Source organism: Neomonachus schauinslandi, chromosome 3 (assembly GCF_002201575.2).
Source record: "Neomonachus schauinslandi chromosome 3, ASM220157v2, whole genome shotgun sequence".
In the NCBI taxonomy this organism is placed as follows: domain Eukaryota; kingdom Metazoa; phylum Chordata; class Mammalia; order Carnivora; family Phocidae; genus Neomonachus; species Neomonachus schauinslandi.
In genome coordinates, this window is record NC_058405.1 from 186,487,960 (window position 1) to 186,507,166 (window position 19,207).

The window sequence follows — 19,207 nt, forward strand, 5'->3', positions numbered from 1 at the left end:
ATTCAATAAATGGTAATGGGCAACCGGGTTAAAAAAAAAAAAGAAATCACACCCCATTCATAGGAAACCATTCCAGAAAGACTGAGAAATTTAAAATGTAAAAGGCAAAACTATAAAACTTTTAGAAGACAGTATAGGAGGAAAATCTTCATCATCTTTGGCTGGTGCCACGAAAGACAAAGAGAAGCTGAGGAACAGTTACTGATTACAGGAGATCTAAGAGATATGCTAACTAAATATAATGCGGGACCCTGCACTTGGCACTAGAGTGGGGAAGAAAATGCTGTAAAGGATCTGATGAGACAACTGGTGGAGTCGGAGTATAAACTCTTTATTAGAGAGTAGTCATTTCAATGCGGGAGTTTCCGATTTTGATCTCCGCTTACGTAAGGTAACACCCTTATTCTCAGGAGATAAACACAGAAGTATTTAGGGGTAGAGGGACCTGATGTCTCCAGCTTAAGTTCAGATGGTTCAGTACTCATAAGATAATGTTAACTGTGTGTGTGTGTGTTTGCACAAACTTGGCAAATCGTTAACAACTGAAGGATGCAGGTGAAGAGTATCCATAGAAGGTGTTCCTACACTGCCGGTTATTTTTCTGTAAGTATGAAACTATTTAGAAATAAAAACTTAAAACTTCTAACTGTATTGACTTTCCATGCCTATAAAAATTTCTGAGGGTAAATACACATAACTATGGCAAAAGATGATCCTCACCAAAGTAAGACCAGAACTAATTTCTATGCTTACCTGGGATTGCCAGTTTCCCAGATGATCGACATCTTTAACATACACGTGGTAATGTCCTCCATAGCAACCACCTTTATGTACAATAACTGAGAAAAGGTCATAGACATACTCCAAGTCGTCCGAGTCGCTCTGTGAAAAAAAGAGCACAGACAGTGAGAGTTTACGTAAAATGGGAAGATACATGACCAAAGAGAAGGAAGAATTTCAACTATGAAAATAAGAAACCTGTTTATTATCGTTATTTAAGGGTAAATTAAGATAAATTTGAGTAACTGGTTTTAAATTTAAAAATTTTCAATTCTTAGATTGAAAACTATCATTTGTCTAATACCAATCACACAACAACCAAGCAAATTCTGCCTCTTAAATATGAAAACACACAAAATGTTATTTTTATGTACTTTGGCTAAGATCGTGTACACCAAAGGGCTAATAAAACACACTCCCCAATGCGTCTGGACAGTTTTAGCAAGAGAAAACCATCTTTGTATTATACCTACTATGCTGCTTTAGAAACGTGTTCTTTAGCTGTTGAATTTGTCCCATACTCCAACATGGGCCTCAGAGTCAGAGCCACATCCACTCTCACCCCCCTGACACTGCGCTCTGCAGCACAGGAATTAAGCAATTGTGAATACTAGCTGTTTGTTTAGAGGCAGTTTAGTGGGATGAACAGGTTCTTTCTTCTATGATCAATCTTTTCTATAATTAACATGCTCTGTAATTATGACTGACCCAACTGATGAACACTTATACCGGCATTAAAAAAAAAATCTACTTTAGGTTAAGAGAGACTTTGCATGTGAACATGCTACTTGAAGGGTGTCAATTATTGAAGAAACTTATTTCCCTGAAACATTGTACTTTTATTTTTTTGTACTTTTAAAGTAAGTAGTATTTTTATTTTTTTATTTTATTTTTTTTTTTAAGATTTTATTTATTTATTTGACAGAGAGAGAGATAGCTAGAGCAGGAACATAAGCAGGGGGAGTGGGAGAGGGAGAGGCAGGCTTCCTGCCGAGCAGGGAGCCCGATGTGGGACTCGATCCCAGGACCCCAGGATCATGACCTGAGCCGAAGGCAGACGCTTAACGACTGAGCCACCCAGGCGCCAGTAAGTAGTATTTTTAAAATGTCTGGTTCAGGCAAAAGAGAGATGAACAAAGATGCAAAGTGACAATTTTTTTCATGAATACAGAAATCAAAAAGTAAAATTATGGTCAATTTCTTAGCTAGTGCGCAATGGTTCACCTATTTCAATTTTGTAATTTCAAAGTATGTTAAGATAATGTGACAAACTACTTCTTTTTATTTTTTATTTTTTTTAAAGATTTTATTTATTTATTTGACAGAGAGAGAGACAGCGAGAGAGGGAACACAAGCAGGGGGAGTGGGAGAGGGAGAAGCAGGCTTCCCGCAGAGCAGGGAGCCCCATGCGGGGCTCGATCCCAGGACCCCGGGATCATGACCTGAGCTGAAGGCAGACGCTTAACGACTGAGCCACCCAGGTGCCCCAAAACTACTTTTTTTTTAAAAAAGCTAAAATTTTTCCATACGAGATGATACATGTTAACTAAATCTAGTGTGGTCATTCTGCAATATATAAATCAAACCATCATCCCGTACATCTTAAATGTACAGTGATGTCTGTCAATTATTTCTCAACAAAACTGGAAAATTATAAAAGAATTAACTCAGTTATCCTGAAAAAAAATTATTGTTGTTGTTGTTTTTAAGTAGGCTTCACGCCCAGCATGGAGCCCAATGCAAGGGCTCACAACCCTGAGATCAAGACCTGAGCTGAGATCAAGAGTTGGATGCTTAATCGACTGAGCCACCCAGGCGCCCCCAAAAACTGTTTTATTCAGGCAGTAAATGGGGGAGGGTATATTAACTTACTCTGGAAAAACTGCTCATTCTTTATGTGTCAAACAAAACCCAAAAAGCTCAGCTATCAGGCTTGAAGGAGAAGGCGGCCCATCCGAACGGAAGAATAAAGAAAATATAATTTTTATACAAAGAAACTCAATAGCTACTTAATAAATGTTCTTTCTGGTCTTGATAAACATACAAATAACGATTTGTAGTAAGAAATGCAGGAGTCTCATGACCCTGATCTTGGCATGTACAGCGATTGTATAGAAAATATTTTAAAATGGCTTATGAAGGACATTGCATAATTAATGTGTTTTCAAAACTTTCCTTCCTGTATCTCAAAGATTATAAATTCTAGCAAAGTTCCAATCACCTATTCACTTTATAGATGTGTAATTCATTATTGCATCTCATGTAAACTAAATCCAAATAATAAGGTACTAATTAATGGTTATTTCTCCTAATGTTGGGTCATTTCTAATTTTGTTCTTAAGTTTTCTTTTCAAAGATTTTTCAAGGAGAGTTTAATAAAAAGAACTGAGAACAAATCTGTACTTTGGAAACTCAAAAGGACTGTAATAAACCGGCAGTTCTCAGCTGGGACTGATTTTATCCACGCTCTCCCCCAGGAGACAAGGACACTTGGTAAGGTCTGGACATTTTTGTCACTACTGGGGGTGGGGTGGGAGGGTGGGATGCTATTGTCATCTAGCAGGCAGAGGCCAGGGATGCAGCTTACAACCCTACAATGCATGGGATACAGCACCCACAACAAAGAATTACCCAACTCAAAATATGAACTGTGCCAGGTTGAAAGATTCTGCAATAAGCCAACCGAAAATGAGGCCAATTAAAGACCCTATCTTGAGAGGAGAAAAGAAAGAATTTCACAATAAAATAATTCAAACCTGTTCACAAAAAGGCTTGAGATTGATCCGGAGAGGGAACGTGTAACAGCTAGTTTCCTTGTATCGTTCACGCTTCACAAAATCAAAATTAAATCTTAATAATGAAACAGTAAGAAAGGGAGGCAGCTTACGTAATTTGGCCGACTGTTGAAAGAAAAATTTTTACAGTTGTTTTAAAAGCAGAGTTATAGAAAAGAATACATAATGTTTCTTAAGATATGAAAAAGCAACCTGTGATGCAGTTTTAAGAGAAACGTATCCTTCAATCACATAAATTTATCATCTTGGATTCAAGTCAGCTCTTGATATGAATTCATCTCTTTTATGGGACTAAAAGTGATATTGCTCATTTATGTTAACAACTAAAAATTTACAACCCAAGTTCATGTTTTTAGTGTTGATATCCTATCATCGAAGCTATCCGACAAGCGTGTTGTAACTGGTGCTCCCCCTTTTAACACTGCTCCTTCCCTGTGTGAGTCCTGGCCTCCTCGGGGCCTCCACTTGGCCTAGCACATGGTCCTTTTATTTACTGAAGGACTGGAGCTCTTCACCTGGGACCTATGGACCTATTTCAGTGGATCTGAACCCTTGAAATTACATGGTCTGCGTACTTGTATTTTTATGGGGAGAAGATCCACAGTTTTCATTAGACTTTCAAAAGGCTCTTACTCCCCAAATGTTAAGACCCATTGATTGGGGTTTTATAATGACTGTCCTTAAAAGCAGGTAAAAAAGGTTTTTTTTATTTCCTTGCTTTAAAACAAAATGCTAGATGATGCTGCGTTTTATTTAAAAGTCATCAGCTTCCCAACCTCTTAACACTAATGGTATGTTGGGTATGGAGTGGCAAAAAAATCCTTTCCATCTATAAAATTGTCCTTAATTATAATATTATCCTTACATATAAATATCTAACATTCCTAAAAAGAAATTTAAAACAATTCCACAAATTGGGGGTTAAAAAAAAGTTAAGTGAAAAAACAGCAATGTAACATGGCAGATTGTCCAACATGTTAAAAAATATATATATCTAAAAAACCCAAGTATCTCATCTATACTACAGCTGAGAAAAGTCTGCTCAGAGTAAGAAAACCTACATTAATTTAGGTAGCACAACAAATGGAAATTTAGGATGCAATTTTAAAAGTATTGAGATGAAAAAATTTCCACTGAAAAAGAAGTAAACCAATAACATAAAAAGTACATGCCAAGAACTGCTTTCGTTGAGCTAAAGGTTCTTGTTTTACTAATGTGCAAATAAGTTCAACCAAAATTAAGAATGTATTTAAGTATCCTTCCAAGACTTTTCATCTTCTAAATTTTATATTTATTAGATTGCAGTTTTAACACCAAAGGTGAAATGCAAAATCGATAAGCGAAAGATAAACCTATTTGCGTGTCACAAAAAGGCAAAGGTTGGATGGAAATACACATTAAACAGTGTAAAATTACCCTGGTTTCCAATCCTATTGTGAAAGCTACAGGCATGGAGTTTTTTTTAACATTCTCCCCTACAACCTCCAGGATCTAAATCGATATGGTATGTTCTATGAATCAGTCCTCATTCTGTTTGTTGGAAAATTCAGTAACTATCAGCTCTAGGAACGGTGCTCTCTGTTACAGGTAACTACAAAGACCCATCTTTTGTGGGAGCTCTACAAGCCGGTGCCCACTAACCACCGACTGGAGAGCCCATCACATCATCCAGCAGCAGTGGAATAGTTAAGTTACTAAGGCTTGCCTTCCTCTCATCCCTGAGTAAGAAACCCACAGGTACCCTATCAGGCCCTTTAATCGGCAAGATGAGAATCCCCACTGGGGGAGGCAGAAGGGGCGTGTTAGACTTGCTGGTCAGGGAGGGTGTACCTATCAATATTGTAAAGTAACTCCATGTGCAGAAAACGAAGCTGTTTTCGCGGTACTAAGCAAAGAAAGGAAAGCTCAATGAGCTTCTTGGCAGAAATAAAAATCCACTGCCTTCTTCCTTATGTTAGTTTGCAAAAAGCAAACCAAGTTGCAAACCAACTTTTTTGCAAACCAAGTTTGCAAAACCAAGTTTGCAAACAACTTGGTTACTTGTTCCTAGAGCAGAACAGGGGAGTTTATTTTAAAAAAAGGCACATTTAAGAAACACTGAAGTACACATAAATTTTTCCTGGGACAGGAAGAAGTTGAGAGACCTGTTGGGTTGAAAGTTTAAAAAAATTCTTGATTGCAAAAAATTAAAATACAGATATATGTAGAAAGTTAACTGTCTTTTCAATCCTTAGCTGCAATTAAGAGGTTCATGTGTATCTTCCAGACTTTCTCATACAAGCGGACTTCACCTGGCAAACCTTCATGCTACCAAGTACTAAGTGGGCCCCTGGGAGAAGGCAGGTATCTGTCTTACCTTCGCAGCTTTAACCAGCCTGTCACAAGTCCCACAGTGGTATAAGTTGTCACAGTCAAACATTTCCTCTTCTACATACATGGTCCAGAGGGCATCTTCCAAACCTGACACATTTTTGACTGCTACTGTTAGATCTAAGAAGTCTTCCTGAAATACACATGAATATAATATTGAAAAAACAATTCCACAGTGGTTCACGAACACATCACCAACTCCCACATATACTGGGAATAACAGATAACTTTTCCATAAAACACCGTATGTGTGAAGGTATAGACCTCCCAATCAGATACTGTGAAACTGATCACACAAAATTACCCTAAAACAAATTATAATTTGGCTTAAGAATACAACAGGATTTTCTTAAGTTCGTTGTAGCTATAATCAAACCTATTTTAGCAGGAACTAAAACAAACCACCGAACACACATCTGAACTGGTAAGTGTGTGGTGCTTATCAGTTCTGTCTTAGTCATGGGCAGGGCTGGAGTCTCTAGTGTAAACCCCACTTCCTCCTCTTCTTCTGCTAGGGCTGGCTTAAGATATACTAAGGAAGTTGTAAGAAAAAAATTGTTTTGAGCCAGGATTAAAAGGTATTTTTATAAAAATTAAGAGGAGAGCATTTTGCAAACAGGAGTCTATCGACTCTAACTACATTTGAATTATAATTTACTTATAGTAATAAACACTTAAAATCTGACAAGTTTAAACCATTCAGTTTTGTGTGTGTGTGCACTAGCATTACTCTAAAGGGTTATTACAGGGACTGTAAAATAATGAGTTCTAACTAGTTCGTGGTGGAAATCTAAATACAAGCAACACATACAGTTTATAATATGTATGTATGAAAAGTTAAAGTTGATAATTATGTGCCTTCATATACATTATTTCTTGAAATTTCTTTGTGAATTATTACAGTATAGTTAAGTCAATCACATGGTAATCCAAAGACACACAACGTCTTAATATTTCCAAACTAGGCTGACCAAACTCTCTAGTAGCACAGGCAAAAGGACCAAAAAGTATTTTTTATTCCCAAGTCTTTCATAAAAAGCAGAAAAAGAATATATATATATCTATGTATCCAAAAAAGCAATTAGTGCAAAATTTAGAAAATGGCATTTAATTTTTTACCCATAGTCAATCACAGCAATTTTCTATAACTCTTGCGATAACAAAAGGAGATTTTCATTAAGGGACAACTGTTCAGTGATGCAATCATGTGCTGTACAAGATTTATAGAGCATGCGGAGATTATTCTATTTCATCAGTAAATTTCCGATTTCTAATTTCCAATGAGATTAAATGGACAACATAACCTCACACACGTACAAATGAACTTTCTGAAGGACATTAATAAACGAAATCCAGTATTTAATTATAGATGTTTATCAATGTAAACATTCCTTAGTATTCTCTATTTTTATTACTTCTTTAATTAACTTTTGTTGCAATACTCCCACCAACCATGATACTGGCTTTTCTCATGAGGGCACAGACCTCTACCTATAAACATCCCCCAAATTTATTTTCTGAATATCAGAGAACTGAATAAAAGATTAAAGCTATGCTTTAAGACATTTGCTTCTTTCAGTTTATATGAAGAAATCTGGATTATAAATTTAGGATTGAAGTGTAGTTAGAGTAAAAGAAAAAAAACCTGATAAGGTTATTTCTAGTAATAAACACTTTGCTCCTCACATGGTATTACAGATCACAGATTTAATTATGTGCGTTATAACTTATGATATAACTTATTACTACAACACACTTGCATATTCACCTGCTTTTCACTGACATTCTTACACTCTTTACAAACAACCTGGTTAACAACGGTTCCATGATACAGACGATTGATGAGGTCATGGCCGGAGGTCCCGACTAAAGAAGTTTCCAAAGCACTAAAGAGAATTCGATTCAGTTCCTGCACATCATGTTGCCTCATTTCCTATAAAACAGGTAACTTTTAAATGTAATTTTGTGCTTCAGATTTTTAAAAACAGATTTTTAAAATGGTATTAGTTAAAAAACACAAGATTTATCTAGAAATCCAAAGGTAAGCCTTGATCAAATATTAAGGATGACTAAGCTAAACAAACCGAGATCAGGTTAAGAGATCACCACTGCTCTTAGTTTCGCTCCAAAATGAATATGAACAGGTGGTGTTCAGGGTGCACATATAACTCAACTCACTTGCAACAGGAAAGTGCTTTTATTCGTGTGGGAAACCACACACATGTCCACACCACAGAAGCAGAAGAGTGAAGAACACAACAGGCACAGAGCAGTCTCTCAGGGCTGGCAACATCTCACTTACATCAGGGGATCTGAATTATCAGCATTTGAAAAGAACCAGAATTTACTCCTTACAGATATAAACCAAGTAACACAGAGATGAGAAAAATTCTGATGGCACTCGCTTCACTCCACCACGAGTCATGCGACTGTGTGAGAACACACTGAATGCCTTAAGAACGACTGATAAACCAGAGCCAAGGGGGACACCAACACTCAGAAGTGGAGCAGAGGAGGAAGAGCAGTGGGGGGTTCGGGGGGGACTGGGAGATGAGGTCACGAACAAGTGCTGACTTGTACCTTGAAGAGTGAATCTCATGGCATGTGAATTGTATCTCAACAGAGAGGCCATTTTTAAAACAAAGAAGGAACAAGTGGGAGCTGGTGCTTTGATGGGGTGGGGGGTGGGGAGGGGTGGTGAGTGCCCCTGCGAGCCCGCTGAGAGCACAGAAGTCTCTCCTAGAACTTGGCACATGGATGTCATGAGTGACTTTGACAAGAAAGGCAGAAAGGAGGTACATGAACAAATGAAAGGTGCAGAAGTAGAGACCATGAGGGAAGACAATTTTAAAGAAAAGTGTCACGTGAAAAGAAGCTGATAAAGTGGATGAAAGCTGGAGCAAGAAGTGGGCCTCAGGATCTTTTTTCTTGTTTTTCAACATACAAGACTTAGACTAAATTTCTCCTGTATCACTGCCTCTGAAGGGAACCTGTGCAAGTTTTCAAGCTCTGTTTCTGAACAATTCTAAGTTTGGCAAAGGTGTCTGAGTCCCTCTCTACCAATCCTAGCAGGTTTCCTGAGAGATTTTATTTAGAGATTAATAAATAAGGTTTTCACTGCTTTAAGAGTATGAAATCAGCAACTCAGTGGAAGCTCATGATCAAAACCGAAAATCCATCAGCTGATGACGAGATTAAAAAAAATGTGGCCTATCCCTCCAGCAGGATGTTACTTGGCAATAAAAAGGGATGGAGTGCTGATTCATACTACAACATGCTTGAATCTTGAAAACATGATTTTAAGTGAAAGAAAGCTAGTTTAAAAAGATCTCATATCGTATAATTCTATTTCTATTTCTGTGAAATTCACAAAAAAGGAAAATCTGGGAAGGTAGAAAGGTGGTGAGTGGTTGCCAGGGTCTGGGGGGGGGAGAGTGACTGCTAATGGGTATGGGGTTTCTTTCTGGGGTGATGAAAATGTTCTAAATTGACTGTTATGATGGTTGTACAACTCTGTGAATATACTGAACAAATGCTGACTTGTACCCTGAAGAGTGAATCTTATGGCATGTGAATTGTATCTCAACAGAGAAGCCATTTTTAAAACAAGGAAGGAACAAGGAATTAACCCTAAGCACCTGCCCTACACCAGAAATTTAACTGTGTGATACCCCATTTTCTTCAAAGCTTAAGCCCTACCTCTTCGACCTTGTCTGGTTTAGGAGTGTTCCTCATTAGAAGACCACACTGTAAAGTTTACTGTGAAAGCAATATAACATTATTCTGGTCATTGCCTCTTTAAATTCTGTGATAGTCTCCCACACCTCTCTCTTTCAAGAATACATGTAGTCCATAAAAAAAAATCGCAGCTCATCAATATTGACAACAAGCACCTTTACTCACTGTTGACATGTTCAGTGTTTGCATATAGTGAAGTACTCTTTAGAAACTCCAACAGAAAATCAGAGAACGTCCACACACAGGAAGATACAGGAAGAAAATGAAGAGAGTCTGGAGAAAAGCAGGACAGGGAAAATGCAAAGAGCTGCCAAGAATGTTTTTACCCTTTTGCTTGAAGCGAGCGTTCCAATGAGAATACCCAGACCCAAACACAAAAGCACGTCATAAAGGCAGACAGAATTATTGCCAGTCAGCTTTTTGAGCTGATTAGCAGTTTGTTATATAAATGGTAATTTGCATGTAGTAGATGTTGTATCCCAACTAGACTATATAAAGGGTAGAAATCGTAAAAACCAGCTCTTCTACTTCTCCCTCTATCTACAACCCTCTCTCCCATGCCAAATCATACCCATTCATAAAATCCTGCACAGGGCAAGTGTCTAGAAATATACCTCTGGCTTGTAGTTATTGAACATGAGAAGTAAATATTTAAACTATTTCTTCAGACCCTAAGACAAAATTAACGGAAGTTAGATAATGTTATTAAACCAGTGTTTACTCTTTATTGCTGGTAACTTTGTTCCTTGGAGAAGCTGATCTTCGTACCTCATTGCTGGTCCACCCGAAGCTGTCAGTGAGGTCTGCTGTGGATGCTGCATCCTGGTCTAAGAGCAGAAGCTGGGCAAACAACCGTTGTAACTGTAAAGGTATGATCCGAACCTGATCGAGAAGCAGATGCATTTCTAAATGAAATCTGTTCACATCAGTTGGGGTGTTTTAAAAGAACTGCCAACTAGTTTTCTCCTCTTTCCTAGTTCATTCAGTTCAATCTGGAGGAAGTTTAAAACTACTACACAGGATGAAGTAAGATTCACTTTTCTTCTAAAATTCTAATTCAATCCAAAAAGTTTTAGCTATCTGGAGTTTTCTACCTTGACACAGTACAGATCAATACGAACACCCCCATAGGCCCTAAGAAACCACCCGACTGATTGCTGCCAACCATTTCAGTCTCTGCTAGTTCACTCCTTCTCTGAAACCTCTCAGAGACACACTCCCTGTGAGGAAAATTCCAGTCACGACTCTCACTTGCTGTGGAGTCTGGAAACCTCAGAGAGCTGGATGCACCTGCCTCACGGTCTTCCTGCTTTATCTGGTGTGGGGAGGGTTAGGGCAGGCAGAGAAGGGTGCTCAGAGCCTTGTGGGCAGACTGGACTTTCATATATAAAGCAAGAATAAGACTTTAGACACTTCTATGGCAATTTGACATTAGAGTATGATCTGCAAGAGACTGGGAAGAAAAGGAAATACACAAAAATTGGCTCTTTGCAGCACAGGTGGTTTGAGAAGAGCTGGGCCAGATTACAGAAGACTTTTTTAAAAAGATTTTATTTATTTATTTGACACAGAGAGAGAGATCACAAGTAGGCAGACAGGCAGGCAGGCAGAGGGAGAAGCAGGCTCCCCACTGAGCAGGGAGCCCGATGTGGGGCTCGATCCCAGGACCCTGGGATCATGACCTGAGACAAAGGCAGATGCTTAACCGACTGAGCCACCCACCCACCCCACAGAAGACTCCTATTAAGAAACGCAGATTTTAGCCTGAAAGCAATAAACTTCTGAATGGTATTTAAAGCCAGGAAGAAGATTAGATATGTACTTATAATAAACCAATTCCTCACTCAGCTTATTTCCAGAATATCAAACTGAAAGAACACCAGTCTCTACTTTTAGTTGCTGTTACAAATCTGTGCATTAAGTAGATTTCCTGGTAGGCTAGTGTGGGTCAGTTGCAAATACCTTCTTGACCAAGCTAGGTCTATAAAGCAGTACCAGCACTATATTTGAAGTAATTCTTTTTTGAAAAGAAGATTCCATTCAGTCCCGCATATAGGCCAAGTCACTTCTTGAAAATAAAGATTAATATTTGGTAATTAATCAAATTATGAATTTCTATGAATAAGGAACTCAGTTCCTTCCTTAAAAGACATTTCTTTAATACTCCAAAAAAAGACCCTGTAAATCATAGATTTAATACCTTTGCATCAGGTTTATCCTTATCCTCGAATGAACCAAGCTCTTCTGGGCCAAGGGAAAATAAAGCTTCTAAATAAAACGTAGAATCAGAGATATAAATGATGTTATTTCATTTTAACAAACTGTTTTAGAATGCCAAAGCCTCCAGTAAATAAAATCAGTTAAAGATTCAGAAGCATGACTGTGGCAGTATTTATACTGTTACTCTACCCATTTTACTTCCTGATAACATTACTTTTAACCACCGACTCAATATAAAGTGGCATGCTAAGGTTTCAGTACAGAAGATCTATAAAAGGAAAACTATGCTTATAAAAGTAAAAACAGTAACATCAGAAATCTTTGATGGCTTCCTATTGCCTATGACAGTGGGTCCCAAAAGCCACATGGGGAAATATACAATATGAAATAGTGTCATGTGTGTTCATTCACAAACCACATGTGAGGCTTCCAACCATCCTTTCGAGAGAAAGGTCACCTTTAACTCTCAACACCTTTACTTTTTTTGGTATAAGAATGTCTTTTCTGTGTTAAGGGTAATAACAGATGGTAGTGACCTTACCTGGAACAATAAGTTGGTAACCCAGGGCCAGTCTCCACAATTGTTTTATACTCCCAAGTCTACGCATGCCACTCACTAGGGCGTATCAGAATCTTACGGGAAGTCTGTATTCAAACCAGCTGTGAACTCCTACTACGAAACATTGATCTACTCTAGGGAGAGAAGGGATGGGATGGGTACTGTATCCCTCTGAAAACCCTGCTGCCCTGGTTATGAATGTTATATTCCTCCTAAGCTCCTGGCAGGAACTGAGAAGAAATGAACTACAAACATAAAGCTTAAAGCATAAAACCATACAAGGACTTTTACAATTATTACCCAGTACTCTCAGCCACCCTGACTAGTACAGTGGAACCCAATCCAGCCCTACTCAAGATACCATCCCAAAAAGTTCCAGAATTCTTCTCCCCACCAGTACTCTGCCAATTCTTACCCCTTCTAAATTATATCTCCCCTTCAATAAGCATCAGGATTCCTACGAAGCCTTATATGGAATGCACAGCCCACATTAAGATACAAGCCCACGTGCTTGGCCAGCGATCTCCTTTGCTGAGAGTAAGATGGCCTGGGCTCTTGCTCGGTAGCCTTCTCCATTCAGCCCTAACCTTGCTCAGTGGCCCTCTGTATAACCTGGACCGCTTGCCCACCAATCACCTTTCTCAGTCTCTTTTAAGGCTAATTTGCTACTTCAACTATATTAAAACTTGGAAAAATTTAACTCTCCCTAGTAATTTGTTGAAACGTATGTTGAAAATTTCTAACATGGAATAACTGAATACGTTAGGGAGAGATTTTTACGGAGAGGATGCGTCAAGGACAAATGCCACCATTCTGAAATTCCACATGCAGCTCAATCCATTAGAATGGCCCTGGGGAGGGGATAATGGTAAATATTTACTAAATCTCTGGAGGCAGGAAGTCTTTCTAAACTTAGAAGCAAACAGAAAATGTCAAAAAATTTGCCAAATTTCGTAGTGATGGGAAGACGGATGAGATACTGGATACAGGATGAGCCAAGTTGTCTGTCCTCAGTATAAGGAGACACTGTGGAGAGCTGAGCCAGTCAGGCAGCTTTGTGGCTGAAGGCCCCAGTCAGGGCCATGTAAAGGTAATGTTCATACTGAAATCAAGGGATCAAGGAGACTAAGACCCTTGTGGAGGAAGCTAGTTTGCAGAGATGGGAATGGGACAAACAGAGAGAAAAACAGGGGCAAGAAATCAAGGCTCCAATGAGGTCAGGCTGGCCTCCGGTAGTGGTCTCAAGGAGATTCCCCTATATTCTTACAGTAAATCCCCCTTTTAATTGAGCTGATACAAGTGGGTTTCTGTTTCTTATACATAGTCCCTTATCTGACATCTTGGGCCTTCGGACTTTGCAGATTTTAGAAAGGTAATATGAAGAAAGGGTCACAGTATGTTAACAAACATTACATTCCCAGCAGGGTTTGGGATAAACAGTATCCATTAATCAAGGAGTTAATATTCCTGTAATAAATGTATGAATATCCACCCCAGTGAGATAACTAAGACTATAAACAGCCTCATATCAGGTCAGGTTCTGATGCCAAACCAGTTCAGATCAGGTGTCGGAACATTCTGGATTTCAGAATTGCAGATAAATGATTGTGGACTGTATAAATAATGTGACACCCCGTCCCCACTCCAAAAGGCAGGACAGAATTGTTCTGGGTAACTCTGGCTGGAGTGTTATTACTTTAGAGAAATTTTAAAACTAAAAAAAAAAATAGCATAACAATAACGAAGGCTGGCAAAATTCTTTATGTTGTATTTTAAATTACAGGAATTAGAAAAGAAATCGATTGCCTTATTTTTTGTTACTAAAAATTACTATGCTTGCACAGTATATATTTAATTTAAGCTTCACATTTCCCTACAGAGAAAATTAGCATTTCTTACATTAGCAACAATAAACGCATACTGGGGAATACACCTTTAAGATAATCTGTAATTTTGCCTAATTGATTACATGTAAAGATAAGGGTACATATTACTAATCAAAAGCATACCTCTGAATTCAGGTGTGAAATGAAGAGTCTGAAGAAGGGAATTGAGGTAACAGGTTCCACCCTGATTTCTAATTCCGCTTAAATTGGTGAATTCTCTAGGAGCCGGTGGCTCCAAAGCTTTGGTCTTTAATTTCTTCTCTTTTCCATACTGATAATTTGACACACTGGAATAATCTTCTTCAAATAGATCCCCAAACATTGTGAAACTAGAGCCTACCCTTAAAAAAAAATGACATGTTATACAAATGCTTTTATTTTTAAAACAAATTTTCCACACATCTCCCAATCTTATACTTGGGATTACCTATTAGAAAGTTTATCCAGTAGTTTGGGTTTTGGAGACTGCAAGACCTGGATTTTCTCATCCTTGCTCCACAGTACCTGGGTGACCTCAGGCAAGTTACCTAACTTGTGTTCTTATATGTAAAATGGGATACCAACTACCATGCAGGGTCATTTAAACCAAATGAGAGACTTTTAAGAAAGGCACTTGGTGCACAGTGCTTGGCTCACAATAAATAATAGCTGCTTTTAAATAAAGGCATGGTGAAAAAAGAAAGAAAACCCCTCATTACACCTCATCTCTTGCTGGGGTGGCAAAGCCAATCCTAGATTCTGAGCGCTGACAAGGGCCTGGGGACCATCAACCACTTCCTGAAATCTCAGCTTCTCACACTTCTTGTACCAGATTATGACACTCAAAGGAATTAAATGGAACAAATTAATCTTTACAGCAGTTTAGTACATGGTCCCAAAGCTAAAGAGCCAGAAGGAGGTTCACTGGGAAAAAAAGACTGCCATTAAAACCAACCTAAGGCCCTCCACCATGTATCCAGTGATGCCAACATTAGCTGTGGGGACCTACAGGACCCGCTCAAGGTCTCACCTCGAGTGTGGAGGAGGGTCACTTGGAGATGAGAAATGCAAAGCGCCTAGCACGGTTCCTAAGAGACAGGAAGCGCCGAAATGCAATATATTCCTTTCCAACCCGTTCCTCAGGGAAAAAAGCACCAAAAAATGGAACTTGAAAGTCCGGCCTCAAGTTCGTGGTCTGGATTTCGGTCTCCCCCACGCCGTGGCCGAGGCCAGGGCCTCCAGCCCTCCACGCCACTACGGGGCCCAGGGGCGCGAAAAAACAGAGGGTCCCCGGGGCCCCGTACCGCTGACCCGACGCCAGAAGAGCGCGGCGGAAGCCCCTCGCCTCGCAGTCCTCAGGCGTGCCGCCCACAGCTTCGCTGCGCCTCCCACGTCCCCACCCCGAGAACCCCAGCTGCCAGCCCCACTTACTGCCTATAGCCCAGCCCCACGAGCCGGCCCAGGCCCACATTCGAAACAAACATACGCGCCCCAACTGGGCGCAGCCATACTGGCGTGGGCAACTCCCCCGCGGGCTGGAGCGTGGGCCATTTATGGAACGCGCGGACTACGTTTCCCAGGATGCCCCGCGGGAGCGCCGGGCCGCCGCGCGGGACCTTATGGGCAATGCAGTTCCAAAATAGTCTCTCGGCGTGGTTAATTTACAAGTTACCTGATCGTTGGAAACTGTAGGGCTTCAAGTTTGCCACGCTCTTCCGAAGACATTTCCCAAATGTGTCTCCAGTGAGAAATGTTCTACGTAACCTGTGCAACATCTTCAGTGTTTATTTTGTCTGCACCAACTCTAAGTAGCATACACAGGAATACATAAAAACCTTAAAGATTTCCTCTCGCCCCCTTGGACACCTTTAGTGGACTATTTCAATGGCCTGTTTAGGCTCTACTACTGGTCTCTCCCCTGTCTAATCCAGCTTCCATCCAAGAATGGATGAGCAAGACAGGGAGAACATCGTTTTTACTTCAGCAAAAGGTTTAAGAGATTAAGAGCAGCTATAGTGATCGATGAAATTGCAAGGCAGGTGTCAAAGTGAACCCTCAGGGATTTGTACTTGGAACATTTTAGGGAGATTCGTGTGGCTGCGCTGTTCAGGAAGTGTTGACAGGGAAAGAACTGGAGACAGAGGACCAGCTAGGAGGCTAAGGTTTAGATTAGGAAACCACAGTGGGAATGGCTGTTCCCAGTTAACAGTCATCACTGGGCTACCTTGGCAGCCTCCTTTTCATGATGCTCCGCGGCATTCTATCCTGCCCTTTGAATATTTCTCCCTTGCCTGCTGTGCTTCATGCCCCTCTTCCTAAAAGTAGATATTGCTCAAACTTCCATTCCCTGACCAAGAATGAATGCCAGAAGATTAGCTCCAGGAAGACACAGGCTCTCCGTTCTGCAGAACTGTATCCCAGCCACCTCAACAGTTCCTGGCTCATTAAAGGCTTTTAATAAATATTTGTTGAATGAATGAATGAATGAATGGCCTGTTAAAACCACCATCCTTCTCCTCATCCAGCATCAAAGTCTTGTAGCTGTTTTTGAAATTTCATCTTTTTGTCCATGAAGTGTGACTCAAAGTATTGCCTGGACAATGCTTCTTTCATTTCTACAGCTCCTTCTCTGCCCATCAGACTCTCGCTGAGCCTCACCTGCATTAGGCCAACAGCCTTTTCAGTGGACTCCCATTTTATCCATACCATCCTACATGTTACTCACTACGAGATCCACTTTGAGGTCACACTTTTTTTTACCAAGAAGCTCAGTGTTTTCCCAGTGTCTTCTGTAGAAACTCCTCATTTTGATATTCTTAGTCCACTGTGGTCCCAACACACTTCACTCTGTATTTCTCACCACTCACCTGTTTCCTAGCTAAAGTGTTTCCAGGGGTGCTCTCTGCCTTCCTGCTTCAGTGACCTGTTTCATGTTGTCCTCTCTGTGAGGGATATCTGTCCTCCCAGATCCTCCCTTCACTGCCTTCAATGAAAGCCATCTCAAACTCTAACTCATCCATAAAGGTTTTCTAGATCTCTAAACAAGATCTGACCTTTTCTTTCATTAAGCCTTCAGGATTATGTGTAACTCTCTTATAACCCATGAATCTGGCAATCACATCTGATCATTTTGTCAGTATCTCCAAGTCAGGGATCATACCTTTATCTGCCCTGTCGTCTCTACAGCAGTTAACACTAAAAATATGAGTTGCGTTATCATTAATAACACCAATATGTGGCTTTGTAGTTTATGGTGAAATTTTAGAATTTTTTAAAGGATGTATTTATTTACTTGAGAGAGAGAGAGAGAGAGCATGCATGTGTGAGTGGGAGGAGGGGCAGAGGGAGAGGGAGAGAATTTTCAAGCAGACTCCCTATGGAGCTGGGAGCCCAATCCTGGGCTTGATCCTAGGACCCTGAGATCATGACGTGAGCTGAAATCAAGATTGGATGCTTAACTGACTGAGCCACCCAGGTGCCCCTTTATGGTGAAATTTTAAGTCCTTTATTTGCTCCCCAGAAAATTGGAGTTGGACCTATAAAACTATTGACCAGACACTGAGCTCATGAAGGTTTCACACAGGTTTTCAGCCTTGTGAGGGGCTGCGCAAGAAAAGTTAACGATGTTTTTAAAAAGTTGTGAGCATTTATATTGCAGATGGTTTCTAAGCACTATCTCATTTAATTCTCATAACAATGCCTCATGGTGGGAACTGATATCATTCCCATTTTATAGATGAGGAGACTGAGGTTCTGGGAGGTATGTAATTCCTACAAAGTTACACAGAATCTCCAACCAAGATTTGAGTCCTCGGGATCTGTCTCTAGGGCTTGCACTCTTAATCACTGATTCTACCTTGCCTCTCTAAAGCCAGTCACCTGCTTGCTGGCTTGGTCATCCTCTCTCCCTCCTTCTTTCTCTTCTTCCTTCCCTTCTTCTTTCTTTTTGCAATATTGATGAGCCCTTCTCCCGTGTCTGGCACTGGGGATATTACAAAGAATAAGACAGAGGTTGTGGGAGCACTGCTACCAGCCTGTTCAATATGCTTCTCTCTTTCTTCTTTACTAACAGACCCCAATTTTATAGGGGGCACGATTTCCCTCTCTGAGTGGTCACGTGACACAGTTCTAGCCAATGAGTAATAATGATAGCTAACCCTTACATAGCGCCGTGGGCATGCCAGGCAGGAAGTGTGTCTATATACTGTTAACCTTAAAGATAAAAACTCTCAGTTATTTTACTAGCAAAAATAGGTTTATTTGGGAATAGCAGAAAATTATATTCTATTCCAGACATGGAAGCTATGGCAAAACCATAGGCAAGTTCAGAGAACAAAAGAGAAGAATGATGCTTTCATAGGGGGAAGGGGGTTGTTGGATGGGGCTGTTATAAACAAAAAGTCCACTAGAATAAACTGGAGGTTCTAAGTGCCGTGGTTTTTCATTGGCTGAGTTGTGGCAGCCCCTCATTGGCTGGGCTGTTGCTGGGCGAGGAGACAATCCTTCCTCCTCCTGCGGGTAGTAAAGCATAGGCATCTTCCTGTTGGGAATGCAAGGTACTGTCTCTTCCTGTTGGGGTCTGCAATTGCAGACGTGGGGTAGGGTGGGAGAGCTCCCCCTTCTGGCCAACCGACTGCATTTTATTTTATTTTATTTTTAAAAAAGATTTACTTATTTGAGAAAGATAGAGCATGAGCAGGAGGGGTAAAGGGAGAACAAGAGAGAATCCAAAGCCAACTCCGTGCTCAACATGGAGCCTGAGTTGGGGCACCATCTCAGGACCCTAAAATCATGACCAGAGCTGAAACCAAGAGTCTGACAGTTAACCGACTATGCAACCCAGGCAGCCCAACCAACTCCTTTTAAATGAGGTTTTCTTT

At 40.2% G+C, this 19,207-nt stretch overlaps 1 protein-coding gene across 1 annotated transcript in view; it reads right to left on the reverse strand.

Moving 5' to 3' along the window:
• USP40 (ubiquitin specific peptidase 40) overlaps positions 1-15,453 on the reverse strand; it is a 76,228-nt gene extending 60,775 nt beyond the window's left edge. Inside the window, exons 1-8 of the mRNA XM_044913454.1 lie at positions 15,358-15,453; positions 14,472-14,689; positions 11,884-11,951; positions 10,452-10,565; positions 7,714-7,878; positions 5,932-6,078; positions 3,537-3,680; positions 754-882 (exon numbers count right to left, since the gene is read on the reverse strand). Coding sequence (XP_044769389.1) covers positions 754-882; positions 3,537-3,680; positions 5,932-6,078; positions 7,714-7,878; positions 10,452-10,565; positions 11,884-11,951; positions 14,472-14,670 — 966 coding nt within the window. The 5' untranslated portion in view covers positions 14,671-14,689; positions 15,358-15,453. The remainder of the gene's footprint in view (positions 1-753; positions 883-3,536; positions 3,681-5,931; positions 6,079-7,713; positions 7,879-10,451; positions 10,566-11,883; positions 11,952-14,471; positions 14,690-15,357) is intronic.
• Positions 15,454-19,207: the final 3,754 nt, after the last annotated feature.